The sequence below is a fragment of the Triturus cristatus genome, chromosome 2_1 (genome assembly GCF_964204655.1).
Source record: "Triturus cristatus chromosome 2_1, aTriCri1.1, whole genome shotgun sequence".
NCBI lineage: Eukaryota > Metazoa > Chordata > Amphibia > Caudata > Salamandridae > Triturus > Triturus cristatus.
This window is the reverse complement of record NC_140581.1, coordinates 937,566,241-937,585,289: the sequence shown is the minus strand read 5'-3', so window position 1 is coordinate 937,585,289 and position 19,049 is coordinate 937,566,241. Positions and strand designations below refer to the sequence as shown.

Here is a 19,049-nt window from a genome sequence, read left to right as displayed (position 1 = left end):
AACTATGCAAATTGGGTAATCAAAAAAAGATAGGGGTGGATCTTGAAGTTAAAATGACTATAGAAAATATGGTGGAATATTTGTTCCAATACAAATACAACTGGGCAGACAAACTTCCACTACAATCTACTGCATTATTGGACTCGTTCTAGGCAGTCAAAATAGGTTATAAGAGGTTATTGGTTCTTTGCAGTGCACCAATCACACGTGAGGGTATCCAGGAGCTCTCTAGAAAGTGTGAGACCAGCCTTATTGGCCATATTGGGAGGGCAAGGTGGCTGGGGGTGGAGAAGAGGAAGAATGTTGCCAAATTTAGTTCTCACAAAAAGCCAGCCTCTAAGGCCAGAGTCTACTTAGCACAACTAAAGGACCAGCCCATTGTGTTCTAGGGGTGGATGTGAAAGGCCTGGAGAAAAGTCACTCCCTGCACCCAAAGCAGACGTTATATTTCTTAAAGCAGGGTTTAGCAACAGTGGTAGCAAATGGTCTTTAAAGGTAGTGGGTCAAAAGCACATGCCCAGAACTGCAGCAAGCTAGTTAGCCTGACTACCAAACATTGTACAGCATAACTGAAAACTGGAACAGCATCACCGACTAGGATTGGAGCATCCTATCAACACCCACCGACCCAAACATAGCAACAGCCTCCCCAAATCAATCAACTTTAATTGGATTACCTCCTGTGCCGACTCCCTGCACCCCCTCAAAAAGCAATACAACAGGATTCAAACCCCAGGCCAAGCGGTACACAGAGGAACTCGAAATTATAAAATGCCACTGCAAACAACTGGAACACAAATGGAGAATGAGCTAGAACAATGCAGACAGGACCACATTCAGATACACAAACACTACTGCCAAACTATTCATTCTACCATACGCGCTACTCTGGCGGACTATCAACGACAGCATCAACAGAAGCAAAGAACACTTCACCATTGTGAAAGATTTCACCTATCACCCCCTCGCAGGACCTCTGCAACAATCTTTCACAATTCTTAGCAACAAAATCACTGCATTTACAGCAACTTCAGCCCGCAACCAGACCAACAGAGCTCAGCAAACACCTCCCGATCTTATCCAATGAACCAATGCTAATACATGGTCTGTCATCACCGCAGAAAAAACATTATGAAGTCCATGCACTCAGGTGCCCCATCGGACCCCTGCCCTCTCCATGCCTACTCCAAAGGACTGCTACCCATCAGCACCATACTCACACCCATTCTGAATGCCTCCACCTCTTCTGCAACCTTCACAGATGCTTGGAAACATCCAACTGTCCTCCCATTAGTGAAGAAACCCTCTGCGGACCTTTTAACGCTAGCCAACTACAGAACCAAGGTCTTAAAGAAAACCATAACAGATGCCTCATTGAACACTTTAACAACCACCATTTCCTCAACACCACTTAGTCTGGTTTCAGACCGAACCACAGTACCAAAACTGCCCTCATCACTGCTACAGATGACATTCACATGATTCTGAACATAGGAGACATGGCTGCTTTCATCCTCTTGTACTTCTACGCAGCATTCAACAGTCTCCACCTCATCTTAATCCAAAGACTACACATCAGAATCCAAGGACATGCACTCCAATCTGCTCTTTCTTGCCTGGAAGGACCCAGTCAGTCAGCCTGGCTCCATACACCCAGAGCTCGACCCCCTCTTCAACACATACATGATCACTCTAGCCAGCATCATCCGCACTGATGAAATCCAAGTCCTCTCCTACGGCGACGACAGACAACTCATTCGCTCCCTCATGGATAAGAAACTCATTACACGTATCAAGTTCAATGCCTGTATGACAGAAACCGCTCACTAGATGAAGAGTAACTGCCTGAAGCTGAACACCGACAAGACAGACGTTACCGGGATGGTCACATCACTGCGGGACTCCACCTGTTGGCCAACAGAGCTAGGACAGACAACCATCCCTACCATCCACACCAAGAACCCCAGGATCATCATCAATAGCAAACTCAACATGATTGCTCAAGTCAATACAGTCACCACCTCATGCTTCCATACGCTGAAGATGCAAGGAAGATTTTCAAATGGCTCCCAATCAGCACCCGGAAGACCGTCAAAAACACCCTGGTCACACACAAGCTGTACCATGGTAGCATCCTCTATGCCTATGAAAGCGCTTCACTGGCTCCCCATTTGCAAACTAGCACAATTCAAACTCCTCATCCACACTCAAAGCACTGGCCATCATACCTCAATCCCAACTGCTTCCACAAACCTTCAAGACATGTCCGCATGTCTGGGCTCCTACTTGCACAAATACCCCGCATAAAGAAAAACAAATGTCCAACCTTCTACTTCGCTCCTAAAGCATGTAGTCACCTGCCACTACATACAAGAGCTTCCGCCTCCCTTTTTGAATTCAAGAAGCTGAAGACCTGGGTTGTTGAGCATTCCCACTAGGCTAGACTTATACCTGCTCAGCACCAGGATACCCTCCCGGGTGATAGCCACTTTATTCCTAAATTTTTATGTAGAGTGCTAACATGCCATTGTTTCTGAAGGGAACCTATTATCTAGTCTGGATATTTCATGGTGTCTCAAGCAAACAGGACTCCTCCCATGGTGTATTGCGAGGTCACCCATGCAAAAAAATTGAGACAGCGGTGTTTAAATTGTGCTTTTTCACCACAAATTTCCCAGACATGTCTAAAAAGCCACAAGAGCCAGTTCAGAAACAACTTTTCATATGGCTTCTCATAGCATCTTTCTTCACCTTTACATGTTGCTTACTTTAATTTTTCCACCCTGCACCTTTCACTGAGATGCTCAGCTTTTTTTGGTGTGATTTGAAATCTCCTTGGAACAGAGAGAAAATACACAAATTGCACTATGTCAGGCCACAGAGTTAAACAAATTTCACCGACTTTCAGTGACACTGAACACTTCAGGTTTGGAAAAGTTCAACTGACAGATTAAAGACATTACAAGGTACAGTATCAGACGGGGCAATAATTAACACTCAAATATCAGCTGCAAATATATATTTGTAAACAGTCCTGCATAAGTAGATTCTTGCATACCCATGCATCTGTCCATTATGTGGGAGGAGTTACTACCATTATACTAGGGGCACTATTGCCCCAGGTTTGGGCACTACGACATATGACAACCATGTGCCAAGAATTAAAGTATAGCCTAAAATGAGCTTAACTCCTCAACTTATCAGTGACAAACCCCAAACCAACCAGACTGGGAACTTATCAGAAAATGTATCGACTGTGTGACTGGTCCTGTGATTTCCACCACAACTAGCGGGATACAAGGTGTGCCACTGACTTATAAAGGCTGACCTACAGTGCTCTCCAGCAGTTCGGTAGAACACAATTTTAGGCACCAGCGCAACTTGCTGGTCACTGCACTTCAGTAGTGCATGTGTGCTAGCCCATCCCACGTGTGTTCAGTGTCTAGATCTGCAGAGCTGTGCCTCCAAGATGCTTTGCTGTAAAGCTGTAGATCTTTGCAATAATAGGAAATATTGGTGGTGGGGGTCCATCTCAAACACACAAGCCTCTTTGGCTGCAGATGCTCAGCGCAGGATTTCAGGAAAGTCCAGCCCTTGTACCCAGAGCTTGCGGGCCACGGCAGACATCTCTGCCCTTCACTCCAGAAGGCTGTGGGCTGAAGGGGCACCAAGCAGCTTCAAAGCTATTGGTCATAAATGGTGATGAAACTCAAAAATAGCATAGCTGACCCTCCACATACACCACCTGAATAATATTCCAATTATAGCCGTATCAGCCAGTTTACACAATTGAACAAAGAAAGCCATAAATCAAACCCCAAGTTCAAATGAAGTGTGCACATAAAATATATATATGTGCCAATTCCGCAGACCTTTGATTCACTCAAAATCAGGATCTGCGGAAACGCATGCCCCATGATGGAATTTGCGAACGAAGTAAAATGTGCACTTATGCTTGATTTACCGCATTTAGTGTTACGGGAGTGGGGGTTGGAGGAGGCCGAGCAGTAGAAAGGAGCGCTGCGCATGATGAATAAAAACCCCACACACTTTAAAAAGTGATGGATGTTCCTAAACAATTTATATGGCTATTAACTTCCAAACATTTAAAAATATACACTAGAAACAATATATTTCCTCCGAGGGTGGGAAAGCCAAGGGCACAACCCCGAAAACAACTTCAGCTGGGTGCAGGACTGGTTTCTCCACAATGTTATGTTACATTGCAAAATTCTAGCAGACCTATACATGCTGTCAGGCCAGCGGGGAATCACAGGAGAAAGAACAGAGAAGCAGCAACTCTGACTGCTTGTTGGCAATCACCAAAAGAGATCAACTTAAGACATACGAGTACAGCTTCCTACCAACAGAATCCCTCACTCTTTAGAAAGGTCATGTGAATCTGCCCCATAAAAGGTCACGCTCATCTTACCACAAAGGGCGGGAGGCACCATCACACCACTATAATTCCCCTTTTATCAAGGTAGCTAGACTAGTCCAACTGCACGCAGCCTTGAAGCACTTTGTAACTCTTGAAGAAATATAAATGACCTTCGAGACAATCCGGGATATCAGGAATGAAGTGCATAGGCCAGAAAATGTTACCATCTTGTTACAGTCAGACAATTATTCATAACACTGCACAGCACTAGGAAATTCCCAGGGACTTTTAATATTATATCATACAGACCAGAGCAAGACAAGCGCATTTAGCTAAAGACGGGGATTTTGCCAACACAAAAATGCTACTCGTTGACTGTTAAAAAAATAGTTAATCATCCAGTCCGAGTCTTGTCAGAAATGTGGTACATCAGGGCCCGTAATTGTCAAATAATAAGTCACAAATGTTCATTGTCACAGTGCAGACTCCAAACCAGGCCTCGTTGCACATCAGAGGCACAAGTTCGAATATCGGGGTCATTTTATAGATTTATATATGGGATTGTAATTACCATCCTGCATTCTCTAACAAATTCCGCAGTATCACCGGTGGCACCGAGCAGTTGTAGTAGCCCATGCCAATGTAGGACCGCCAGATCTGATTCTTACTTGCAATCTCGTGAAGCGTGCGGAGAATTTCATTTTCACCTAAAAAAGTAGAAAAACAATGTGTTAAAAAAAGCGGCCTTTAAAGTCGAATACCACATACTTTTGTGGTTTAGATCCGTAAATTGTCAGTTACACTGTCACTCCCATCTGGATAACTTAAGATCAATTAAACATACGATATCTACCATAATTAACCAAACTGAAAGGGTATATATACACAAGTAGTACTTTAGCATCAATGAGGAATAAGGGTCTCATTCTTTCCGCTTCAGAAAATACGTTGAGGTCGCTTTTAGAATGTGTAATCACACCATTATGTTTTGCGTTTCGGTAAAAAAAATCCAAGTTTACAATTTTGTTTGAGGTGCGGGAAGGGGGTAATAAAGGTCTGTGCATGACCGGAATGTAGACTATTAATGGAGTAAAACTCACTTCAGCGACAGTCATTTGGAAACATAACAGGCAGACCTCATCCTTTTATGTGGCCCAGAGAAATCATTTCCACAGACTTTCAGGTCAGAGATGTGGTTGGTGGTGGCCTTGGCGGGGGCTGAGGCAGTAGCATTTTATTAGCAAGAAAGTTTTGAAATCTTGGCACAAAGAATTCTCTCTCAGTATAGAACTTCCTACAATTACCACCCACCCAACTTTTTGAAAAATAGAACCTCTTTTATCAGGTTTAACCACTGCAGACATTTGCTGAGACTTCAAACAAGCATTTCTCCAATAGCTGAAAGAGTAACATGTACTGTACCATAGACATTTCTATATGGAATTACCCAACCTGAAGGGTGTTGGCAAGGTGTGGGAATATGGTATGAAAGAGGCAGCCACTGAGGGCAAGTTAGCCACACGATGCTAGCAACAAGATTTTAGAAACATGTGGTAGGAAAACTACAAAAGGGGAATATCTGGAATGTACGTACTTTGGCATGATGTGTTCGGCTCCTCGTGTCAAGAATGGTTTCTGCATTGCATTCTGATGTGTACCAAAAAAAGCTCTTGCTAATGTGTCAGTATCTAGCTCATCATTAGAGTTAGACTCTGCAAATTCATCTTACCATTGCACAAGAAATGCTGAAGCAAAACGGGGTGGGATGCAGCTTTCTTCACCCTCCATGCAGTCCAACAAGGAGATCCAGCTCTTGCTAGGCAACGTGAACTGTGGCCTCTCCGGGTCCAGCGGGCAACTTGGAGTGACTTCTTGAATGCCAAAAGCCCAGTTTAAGCCATAGACTAGGCGGTTATTAGGGCCAAGCCAACTGTACCCTATATTAGACTGCTGATCCAAACCTTGACCTCCAGAAACCTGGACATCTATGTTAAAGCTGCCTTCCTGCACTCCCTCCAGTTTCCTCTTCAGCTGTGGGTACACAGGTGGGTGCATCTGAAAGGGATACATTACGTGCCAGGTCCGATTAAAAACTGCTGACGGGGTGGAAGGGCAACCTTCCGCCTCCCCAGGGGCTTTCTTTGGTCAGTCTTATCGCCTGGACAATGCACTGTAATATACGATTATAGCAAACCTTATCTTCTGTTCCCTCCTGTCCCCTCACTCCAAGCAAATTAGTTCTGCCCTCTTCCATCCCATCAAGCAGATAACTTAATTCTGACTACCTATACACAATCTATCAAGTGAAATATTGGTAACAGCCACTTTCTTCACAAGGCTCCTACCACCTTTCGCTGCCCACAACATGGTGTCAAATCCTTCCTATGTGAGTACCTCCTTTCCAAGTCCATTTCTCCCTCAGTGCTTTGACACTAGACCGGCCCACAAACGTAAACCAACAACGATAAAAGAAACCTGCGCTGAATCACACAATCATTTCAAACTTTCAAGGCAACATCAGGTTCTGAAATATCTCCCATTTACTCTGCCCTAGCCCTGCTGGCTTGTAGAGACCCGATCATATCTTTCAGTCTCGCCATTCCAGAACAGGCCTACTTCTAAAGAGCAGGTATGTTTCCAATCTAGCAAATGTTTGGCAACCTCCTGCAGAATTGCCTTTTTATTGAGGTAGTCTTTAATTGTCCAATTGTTGGACAATGCCATCTCTGCAGGCAGATTTCCAAACCTTCTGCCGTTTACCCTCCTGTTTTCTGAGTTTAATTTTTGTTGGTATTAGGGCTATCACTGATTAGCAATGGTAAAGTGCACAAAGTGCTTGTGCCCGGTCCTTAAAACATGGTAAAATTGGCTTACTACTTATAAAGCCCCTAGTAAAGTTGTACTACTTTTACCTAGGGGCTGTAAATTAAATTCTACTAGTGGGCCTGCAGCACTTATGCCACCCACTTGAGTGCCCTTTAAAACAGGTCTCAGGCCTGCCAATGCAGCCTGTGTGCAATTTTAAATTGCCAATTCGGGCTTTCAAAATAAGCTTTATGCCAGGCCTAAACTTCCTTTTTTAATACAAGTAATCCCCAAGTTAGGGCCCACACATCCCCTAGGACAGGGTGCAGTGTATTTAAAAAAAAATAGGGCATGTGTTTTAAGTTTTACATGTCCTAGTAGTGAAAAGCTCTCAAATTCGTTTTTCACTACTGCGAGGCCTACCTCTCCCATAGGATAACATTGGGTTACCGTATTACTTTTATAAGTGCTAACTTTTGATTGGAAAATTTAAAAAGGTCAGGTTTGGCATCAAAAGAATTGCAATTTAAAATCCTCTTTAATGGCAAAGTTGGGTGCTTAAGTCACAACTCTGAAAATGCCCCTTTTAGAAAGAGGACATTTTTTGTACTGACCATTTGGAGCCTGTGTCCTGTATGAATATTTGGCCCTCTGACCAACTCTTCAGTAAACTCCAGGACTTGTGGAGGACCCCCAGAAGGACTGCGTTGCATTCCACAGGACCGCCCCGCTGCTTGAGTACTGGAGAGGACTGCCCTGCTTCTACCAGTGGACTGCCCTGATGCTTGAAGCCACCTTATCCCCTTAGATGACTGCCCTACTGCTTGAGGCATGCCTTGCTGCTTGAATCCAGAACAACCTTAGTGACTGCAAAGGCTAGTTGGCTGGCCTTCTGTCTGAGCTACAGACACAAGCGTCAGACCTTGAATCCTGAACCTGGCCTCTGCCTTGAGTGAGTCCTGACCAATGTTCCTTAAGTTCTTTATCTGTGTAGCAGTGAAGGGTCTCTGCGCACTGCACCAAGGCTACAGTGCACAAAAGGCATGTGCCAATTCAATATTCAAGATTGTGAGCTATTAAATGCTACAATTAGTGCTTCTGATTTGATTCCCATTGCCGTATCAGACTTTCATCCATCCTGTAAGTGTTGATAAAATGAGTTGGTTCAAATGCTAAAGTTTCAATGATTCCTTCCTAGTTTATGCCAGAGCTTTTCACCCCTCTTTTCTTGATCCCTTGGAATAAAACAGTGTCTTGTTCCCGGGACATCAATGGAACACAACAGTATCCACCATGATACTGCCCCATTGCCACTTACTGCCCCAGAGCCCATCTAAATAACACCCAGTTGTCATGATCTATTTATACTTTTAGTTTCCGTTTGTTCTGCAAACTTAAAGAGTGCTTCGAAACAGGGTCTGATTTATGTAGTGAATGCTATAAAAAATAACAGGGCCCTACTCAAGGTGGCCAATTCACTGGTTTCGGCTAGCATCACTGCTAGATGAGGTCCAGTGGATAAATCTTAGCTGTGGAAATGGGAAACATCTAAATTCCAGCATTCCTATTCCCTAAACATGCTAGTAATAAACATAACACAAATTTGGGCATGGCCCCCAACATAGTGGCATTTCTCTGAGAAGGCTGGTGTCTACACCATGCCACCAGAACTCCCCCCACATAGTTTGGGGTCTAGTGGATAGGGTGAAACCAGGAGAAATGGATTATAATCCCAGCCTCCATCCCCACATGTGCAGATCATGTGTTTTTGTCAATCACTTTTCGAACTTACTCCTCTGCGCTCATGTTTTGCCAAAAATATAATTTATAATCCGGCTGAAGGCTGCTAAATATATGAGATTTAAAATACTGGACTGGAACTCATCGGCTACAACCCAGTGAGAGAACACCCAGTCTTATGGCCCGTTTACCAAATATGCTTACCAGTGAAAGTTACAGCCCTTGGAGTTAGCACTTCTACATTGCAGTTTCAGTGGGACTAGTTTGCTAAAGTGTTTGAATTTGAACAAATTATATTGTCCTTCTGCCTGGGTCTCCTAACCTGCCAATATTGGATAACTGAGCACCCCAGAAACGGACTGTGGAGTTGGCTGCATTAGCAAGAGTTGCCTGTTGCCATTACTTCCCAATTGGTTTCCCTACATCTTTGCGAAGAGCCATGCACCAAGAGACAGATTATTAAAAGGAAGTCTCCATCATGGTGTGTAGATCAGAGAGCATGCTCCAGGGGAGAGCACCTAAAAAGATCACTAAGAGGAGCAAGGAGAACTGAAGGAGAGCACAAAGAGGAGGCGGCAGAGGAGAGCACTTGAGTAGAAGACTGTCAGGAACAGGCAGTGCGTGTACTGGACAAAATCCTGAAGAGGAACAGCAATGAACACTGGAGGAGAGCACTGCAAGAAAGCACTTAAGGGCAGTAGAAGAGCATGATGAGTAGACAGTGGAAAGCACTGGATGAAAGCAGGCGCGGCCGGCACAGATTGGGGGTGGCGGGGCAGGGGACAGGGGTTGGGGTTTAAGGAGAATAAAAAGAATTTACAAAACACTAAAAAAATAAAGAAAAACACACCTTACCATAACACTGCGTCCCTTCTCCGTCCCTCTTCCTCGTCCCTCAGCACCACCGAAACACAACAGGAAGCACACCCGGGCTCCCTAAGCCAATCAACGCTGCAATGCAGTATTGTGATTGGTCTGAGCGCCGCGGCACTCAGTCAGGTACTGGGAGCCTGGACATATTCTCCATGCAGGCTCTAATGCAGCATGGGTGGAGAACATGCTAAGTGCACAGGCATGTTTGGTCGGCCCCAAAAGGCCGGCTAAACATTCATGAGCACTTGCAGAGTGCGCTCACACACTCCCCCTGCTCCAGTGTCAGAGCAGCCCGCCCTTCAAAGCTGCTGCTACAGGAAAAAATTAAATGATAACTCGAGGTTATCATCGCTTTATTTTTCCTTTTGTTTGCTGGGGGGGGCGGGGGGGGAGGGGAAGATACTTCTTAGCTGAGGAGCCACCACTGGAGGAAAGCAGGAGGAGGAGGAGGAGGTGGAGAACACTGGAGGAAAGCACTGGAAAACCGCACCAGAGGAGAGCAAAGAAGAAGACAGCTGAAGAGCCTAAAGAGGAAGGGGCAGTGGAGGAGATCGTGAAAAGGAGTGGGTGGTGACCAGTACTGGACGAGAGCATAACGAGGAGGGTGTGAAAGTGCTAGAAAAGAGGGCGAGGAGGAGTGGGCAGGCCAGTCCACTGGAGGAAGCCATAGAGGAGAGGGCAACAGAGCACTGGAACAGAACAGCACTGAGAAGAGAAAGGAGTGGGGAGCACTGGAACAGCGCAACAGAACAGAGCAAGCAGAGAAGGGGGCAGCAGAAAGCGTCAGAAAAGAGCACGAGGAGTGGGGGAAACATGTAGCCCTGGAGAAGAACACTGGTGAAGAACTGGAAGCAGTGTTTTAAGTGGGATTTGAAAAGGGAGGGTCTTTAAAAAGGGGTGTGGTCTGTATAATTAAGGAAATGATTTAAACATGTAACCTAAGTTTGTGATTTTCATATTGAGCTACTGGACCAGTATTTTGGTTCCTCTGTATGCATTCTGTTATTGCTTCCATCCATATAACATAACAACTGACATGCACCTAAAATCAGCCAGGACTGTTTGGCTTGGTCACTGGTTCTTAGCTGCTAAAGGTAAATTAGTAGCAACAATGGTTTTGTTGGAAATAAATATTGAAAATGTTGGTTTGGAAATTGAGACTCAATTGAATTTTACTGCGGCCTGTGAAAGGGGCAGTGATCTTCAGTGTCTCCTCACACCCGTTGTGTTCACGCTCTCCTGAATGCAATTTCTTGCATCTTCTTCAACTCCTCCCCAAACACATCCACCCACCTGTAAGCACCGTATTTTGTTTGCCTTCACCTTGTCAATGTTGACAACTGTGAACTTCCTTTAGACAAACATTCGCACAGAATCCCAAGTGTGACTAAAATACATGACTATTGCTCTGTGCGTTTTGCAAAGAGGCCAAGGATTGGATGACCATGTGGTATTAACACTTTCATGTCCCACTGACAGGCCCTGTGAGAAACTCGCACTGTATTCAGCTTCTGCTCAGGAGTGCTCAATCGCGGCCCGTTTAAAACACATGGAAGGGACTTGGAATAAAGCCGGTGCAATGCAGGAGTAATATGTTAATTAAAAAATACAGAAACTAAACATCCTGAAATGGTTAATTCTCCTAGGGAATGTACACTTAATTCAAACGTGTTAAACAAACAGGAATGTACTGCATGCCTAGAGTAAATAATGTGTCAGCACAAGTAGAGTTTTGAATAGGGAGAGGATGGGGCAAAACTATGTGCCTTGCTCAACTTTACCTTCACAGGCATGTTTCTTCGAAATGTCTTCCAAGTCCGAAGGTGAGACGAGGCCCAATCCACCTTATGTAGCCGAGCCACGCTCTATTGCGGTCTAGCTTAAATTTAGACTTGCATGGCCAGATACCCACGGTTGGTGCTTTGATCTTGAGCGTGCTATCTTTCTCTTAAAACGTTAAAAAAAAAAAAAAAGTTCAGAACTCTGGTTCTACTGATTGGATTTAATTTAAGGTCATTTTATTTATTATAATTTTTTCTATTTTCCTAAATTTGTGTGGGATTTTTCTTGGGTTGAGTTTCCATTTCATTACTATGTGTGCTGCATAGATACTTTACACAGTGGCTAATTTAAGCTTAACTGTTTTTGTGCCAAGCTGGCAGAGGGTTAAGCACAGGTTAATTTAATGACGGTGTGGCTAATCCTGACAGGAATGGTGGTTGTTGCTTGAGAAGAGTCTTCACCCTCCCCTCCCAATCAAAACCCCAATTTCCTACAGCAATTGTCCTGGTTTTGTGGGCATTCATGGCATGATAGTCCCCACTTCTGGTATTATGCTTTTATTAGCATAACAATGACAGTTATAGGCGGATGCAGATATATAGGTATGCAAGGCAAATTGGTGGTGGCATTAGCACAAAAATTACAAAGTGATGTTTGGCATCCAATCGTGCACCTTTGGGTAAAATACATTTTTGAAAGACAAGTTGTTTTTATGACAACAAGCCTTTGTGCTGGGGGACTGATCGATAGACGAGTAGTTGTGTTTTCACCCTGCAGTTAATCTGAGGAACAAAGAACAGCTCAGTATTAGACAGGATTGTTTACTACACATATGAAATGGAGTTTAACATGCCTGTCTTTCTTATAGCCGTTTAGAAATTTAAGGAACGTGCTGAAAAATTGCTATGCTATGAATTTCTAAAGAGCATGGCTACCCGACAGCCTCCCAGCACAGAGGAACAAGTCTGTCACATAGGGGCTGAGACCGAAGCAGGTCACTCAAAAACATATGTTGAGTGGTTTCTTGAATTTGGATTCTTCTCTAAATCGATCTAAGACTATTTCAGCACAATTTTCTAAAAATTTGCTTGGGTGTGTGGGCCTTGTAGTAGGTCTGATTTACTTACCACACCATAAAATACTGTGATACTTCCTAAAGCGCTCTTTCAGAAACTTTGGCTTTTTAGGAAAAGGGCGCTGAAAAATGAATCTGTATTTGGCCCAATTTTTCATGTGGGTCTGGTTGGTAGAGGGGAAGTTTCCCTACCTACACTCCTTTCTCTCAATCCCGAAATCCCTTCATTAAGGGCAACCTGCTCACTCCGTTCATTTCGGGGTGGAAATTAGGGGTGGGCGGAATTTGCGTAGTCACAACGCAAAGTTCCGCCAAAAAGGTAAAAAGTCTCCGCGAACACGCAGTTCCGTGAACACGCGGAATTGCTTGTTCCGCCTGTTCACAATGCTTTTTTCCTGTTTGCGAACGCTGTTTGTGTGCTCGGGGGGGAAATATCTCGCGAACACGCATTTTGAAAGCGCGAACAAGCAAAAAATTCCACGAAACTTGGAATTTTGGGCAATTATGCGTTCTCCGCGGAACACTAAATTACCCAAATTCCGCGAACGGAATTTACCGCCCAGGCCTAGTGGAAATTGATACAAAATGACTTCCAAAGATCAACAGCTGCCAAAGATGTCCCTCTGTCCATTGCTCATGTTGCAGTCTTTGTTGTACCATCCCTGCAACACACAATGGTGGTGACAGAATCTGGGTGTGAGAGCCATAAATGTTTAATTGTGTGCCTAGCACCCACAACCAATGCAGTCTCTTGGGACGAGTGCTTACAGTAAAAGCATTTTCAGGCATAAACACTCAACATTAGAACACTGACATTCCACACTATTGCCACGCCATTGCATTCCAGCACCTGCGCTTTTTCGCACTCAACACACGCACAACAATTGCACTATTTTATACCCAATACTTACACAATGTTAGTGCTCTCTCACACTGACCACTCAAAACCTAAACTCTATGGTACTCTGGTCTCTCGGGAACAAAGAACTTGCCAAGTCTGACAGCTCGGATAACAAGCATTTGCAATGCATTCTGTCTCCCCTTTGGGACCTTATATGTATTTAGCTATGCAGCACATTAGCCTGGGTGCTAAAACATCTACTGTTCTTTAACATGGAGAGAAAGTAAGCAACAAACTGCGTGACATGCCAGGTATGGGAACACATGGAGAGACACATTGCCTTTCAGCGGGAAATGGTATAGTCCAAAGCTCTGTTTTTATTATCAAATCAGGGCCTTCGGTGGTCATATCACTGAAAATACAAGATTTGAAAAAAAAATTGTCTACGGGTGATCGTGGAAGACAATTTCTATGGACTGGAATCTAGAGAATGCTAAAGTGATTCTGGTATTTTACTGACCTCTGCTGGTCGTTTTCTATCAAGAAAGTTAAATGGAGGCAGCTGCCAGAAAAATACAAAGAAAGAAAGTCTGAGCAGAAAGCAATTCTGGTATTTTACTGACCTCTGCTGGCCGTTTTCTAACAAGACAGTTAAATAGAGACCGTTAAACAGAAAAAAAAGTCCCTAAGCGGAAGCAGACCAGTCCTAGGGTTGATCTCCAAAGCCCACAAGGTACATGCACATACAAGTATATAGAAGAGGTCTCGAATGCTCGACCTAAAAATGCCACCTTCGGAAAGAAGTAAAATAGAGTAGTGCTACTGCCTATGTTCGCCATGTCTATATTCAACAGCAGAGCGCTGCTACTACAACTGTGAATCATGGTGTAGGGGGGAGGATTGTGACAACTCTCCAATGTTTGCTGTCGAATGTTGCTTGAAATGTATACTTTCACTAGTATTTCATCTTTAAGTTCAACTATGTGAGTGTTTGCTCAACACACCTTTGCTGTACACACCAAAGAAACGCATTTTTACCTGCACTTCTCTCGGCCATTTATTTTAGAATTGTATGATCTCCTCAGATGTGTCCGTAAAAATTAAATGTTTTCCTGATTTCGACTGTCTCTACAGTAACTGTCCACGATGTACCTTCTTGGTAGGTGGCCACCCCGATTACCGCTCAAATTACAAAAAATAAGCGCAAACGAGTGCGGTCACATTCCCAGCAGCACTGAGCATTCGCTGCACTCTACCCGCTATCACAGCCCGCATTAATAAAAGCATCCTATTAACTGGTTTACTAATCTCTGGCTGGTGCGGGGTCAACGGGGGGGGGGGGGGGGAGAGAGAGGGGGGTGCTGCATTATCCTGGCACAGAGAGCTTTTAAATGTCCTCGTTACACAATAGCTTTTCTTTTTCCCGTTTCATGGTCCTGAAAGCACATTCCTTCGCCCTGACTGCATAAGCCTCTTAAAAACAGAGAATAGCCGAGCGTCCGAGCAGAGCGCGCGGCTCGACAGCCACGGCCCCCGCGTTAACCCCTCGCCCCGTGGCTTCTTTGTGCTTATGTTTTTAAAGGATCTAGTCAGGAATTTGTCAACATGACCAGAGGGGAGGCCAGCAGGAACACCAGAAAACAAACTTCACACTGAAGCAATACGGTGCCTTCCTCAATACACTGGAATCCAGCTGAAATAATGCTATCTAACCAGTTTGTTCGCATCAGTCACTTATTAAGCATCGCAAACCAGCAATAGGACATACCGTGGATGCAAATCGAAGTCCCCAGCGAAGAGCTAACGAATGAATGGGCTTTTGATGTAAATTCTATTCCCCAAAAATACAACGTGATGTCCAGAGACGGCCTCGTCGCAGCCAGTTCGCATTAGCACAGCCATTCAGGCTTCAGTCTGTGGTTACCAAGCAATGGCTGGCGTTTCTCTGCGTGGCACATAAACCAAACTACCACCGCAAGCGGCCCTAGAAACATACAAGTACCAGATGATCATTGGGGTTGTGCGCGATCTTACATAACACCACAACTAACGACGCAAGCACCCTCTACCGCCATCTTAAAGAGCCCCAGCACTGGTGGCCCCCTGTGGGACAACGTTCGTTGGCGCCCCTCAATGACCACCTCTGCCACAGATTCTATCGCTACCACCCCTTAACACTGCCCCACAAGTCCCCATACCAGTCTCTCAGATTCATTTAGTTTTATAGCGCCACTCACACCAATGTGAGGTGTCAGAGCACTTTACATCATACACACATTTAACAGAGACGATCAAGCGTGTAAAGCAGTGTATAAGAAGTGTTGCATAAAACAGAGGATTACAAGATGTAGGAGTCACATGTCATCCATACTGGTATGCGGTATAGTTTGAGAGCCCTTGGTCTGGAAAAGCACAAATTCAGAATTTAAAACATAACACTAATTGTGAGGGGGTTCTCTTTAATAATTAATTTCTACCCAATTGAAACCTTTTTGCAAGATTAGGTAAATGAAAGACCGGGCAAAAAAAAAACATAGGTCTAATATACACCTTGCAGTTTGCATGCACCTCTTTGATGACGGTTAATAGCTCACTATTTATTAAGATTTTAACTAATAAACTTCAAATAACAGATTTTTGACAGAAGCAGTAACCCATTGACCTTTTAACATTATCTGCCCTTTGTTTTCTGCATGGCACACATTCTTAGCAGCAGGCATATTAACCCTCTGAGCTACCTTAAGAGGAGTCAAACTAGCTCTAGACAAAACTCCGTCTCTCTCCAGGAAGAACATATCACTGGAGTTACCTTGACATTTTTATTGATGTCTGACAATTGCTGGGGGCAAGGAACGGGGCAACAGATGGTTTTCAAGCCATAATATATTTGCCAACAGGGAGCCCCCACCCCAAGACAACGCCCGGTGCAGTGGCACCGTTCGCACCGCCCTAGAGCCAGCACCTGACTCCGTATGACAGACACCCATGGAGGTCGATTCACCAAAATGCAAGGGGTAGTAGCCGAAGTGACAATGTCTTAATGACATCACAGGAAGTCACATCATTTGACCGTTGACCTCAAATCCCCAGGAAGTGGTGTCACAGGAACGTACCCCTAAAGACATCACAATAATGGAGACTACAAAGCACCATAACTGCACGATTAATATAAACAGACAAATTTCCATTTTAGAAATCACCTACATTAGGGCGCTGACCTGGTCCTTGAAAGTGGCGGGAAGCAATACTTGCCCTAAATTGTTGCAAAGCAGACCTCTCCTAAGAAATCTTTGGGGTCCTCGCCCTGAGAACAGAGTTAAGGAGGTTCAAATAGTGCATTTAAAAGCACAATTTTCACATAATTCTGCTAATAAAACCATAGGCTCTGAAAAGAAACTCCTTCATATTCAAGTTGTTTCATGGTGTGCCAAGGCAATAAAACCGGATGCTCCTGAGAAGACCCGATTGTTTTCTAGTTCAGAATGTGCTATGGGTGCCCCCATATGTCAAACATTACCTCCATTGTGCTAGGACCAGCATTTTATCATGCAGGCCAGTCATATGCCATGGGTGTCGAATTACACCAAGAATTCCCTACAATACACCAGGGTCAGACGTTTGCAATTAATTCTATCCATATGCCTCATGTTAAAATCATCACCTCTAGTATGTCAGGGGCAGTATTATATGCTGGTTGCCATCTCCCATGTGCCATGGTTTTCCTCTTATGTCATGTAGTATTTGTAATGAGCTAAAGTCACAGGTGCCCCAATGCCAACATTTTCATCAAGTGTCAGCATTTTTCCATGGGTGCCCTGTGTTCCAAGGCTTGCTTCTGGTATGCTAGTACAAGTATTTTACTTAAGGGTGACCATTATGGCAATAATTAACTCTAGCATGCCAGGGGCAGTATTTTGCCACAGATGCCCGTCATGCTACCAATTGTCTACAGTTTGCTAGCAGCAGTATTTTTCCTGGACGCCTGTATAAGTCAAGAATTACCCTCAGTATGCCAGGGCCAGTGCCATACACTACATTCTTACCCACACGCACACTCCATTCATTCTATACTTACTTGCACTTATTCACTATCTTGCACTCTTATTCACTCACTCCTACTCACTGATCATTATTATCACTCTGTCACTGACTCACATACTCACGCATACACACGTGCTCACAAACACCCTCTTGCAGACAAACATTCTCACCCACAAGCAGGCACTCAACATATATTTAAAACGTTTTTTTACTTGCATCATCTGCAACTGGAGATCTCGTTCTAGCTCTCGGTGCTCCATTTTTGTATCAAATAAATAGTAAATAATAAACTATTACCTGCTAGTATAATACAACATGGGCAGAAATCAAGGGCAGAGCATTCACGCCCATAACAGAAAGCGGTCCCAGTCTTTTTGGCACTGACTTTGCTACCTGTGAGGCCAGGGGTCGCAACGGCAGGGCCAGGGGTGGCAAGGGGAAGCCAGGGTTCGCAGCTGCAACCCATGGTGACCACTAAATGACGTTTTTGCAGACACCAGTGTCCAGTCCTGGCACTGCTTTTAGGTACTTTAACCCAATTGGTTTCTATGAATTTAGCGAACATTCCAATTCCCAGAATGCTCTGAAAGTAAAGTTCAGAAGTGGAAAAGTGTGTCCCTGATTACCCAAGGAACAAGATGCTAGTGACAACCCTTTACATTAGTGGGACCAACTTCAAAGCCTTTTATAGTCGAAGTCCTATTTTTGAGGTTGCAAGTAACTACGTTTATGTCTGCCAGCTATACACAAAAGCCTAGCTATTCGGTGTGAATGTTTTTTTTCTACTTAATTGTACACTACAACTGCATACACTTACCCAGTAATACATCCTGTACAAAGGGTTGTGAGTGGGAGGTCGAAGGAATGGCTTGCATTCAAAGTTTGTGAATGTCCACAAACCTGTGAGTTTATTGGGATTCCCAAACTCCTCCCTGAACCCTTCGCACTCTGCAAACAGACATTTACTCCAAAGGGCAGGCATAACACAGTCTAGGACAAACACCCCAAAACTCTGGGGTGAAGGGGGGGGGGGGGGGCACACAAATTACACATCGGCCTAGTACTGTGTGCAACTGTACATCATGTACAAGTACGCTCTGGGGAAATAACGGATTTAAGGGGATGGGCACATGACTGATAAGCAGCGCACATGGAGCAGCTATCTAGGTGTGGTATTCTTGAGTTTTCAGATTAAAGGGACCAATTTACGTTCCCTCTATAAATAAGGCTCAATGCTTTTAACATGTGGGGCAATTAAGTGGGGTTGGGAGACAAGACGAGGACTGCATACATGTTGGTGTACTTTAATATCCGGGGTGGTGAGAATCCAGGAAAGTTGTTGTCGCCCTGCTGTTGCACCCTTCCCAGATGGCTAGTAGGAGATCAACCGGTAAATGTACTTGGTATGGGGAAGGGAGATTGTGGCATTAAAGGGGGGTGCGGGGGGGCAGTCCTCTATAAACCGTCTCTGGTCTTCTGCAGGCACCATTGATAAAGAAAACGTCTTGACA

General features: G+C 44.4%; 1 protein-coding gene across 1 annotated transcript in view; it reads right to left on the bottom strand.

The window, feature by feature from the left end:
• Nucleotides 1-19,049, bottom strand: part of GLDC (glycine decarboxylase) — a 212,791-nt gene that overhangs the window by 163,855 nt on the left and 29,887 nt on the right. Inside the window, exon 3 of the mRNA XM_085633437.1 lies at nt 4,953-5,088. Coding sequence (XP_085489563.1) covers nt 4,953-5,088 — 136 coding nt within the window. The remainder of the gene's footprint in view (nt 1-4,952; nt 5,089-19,049) is intronic.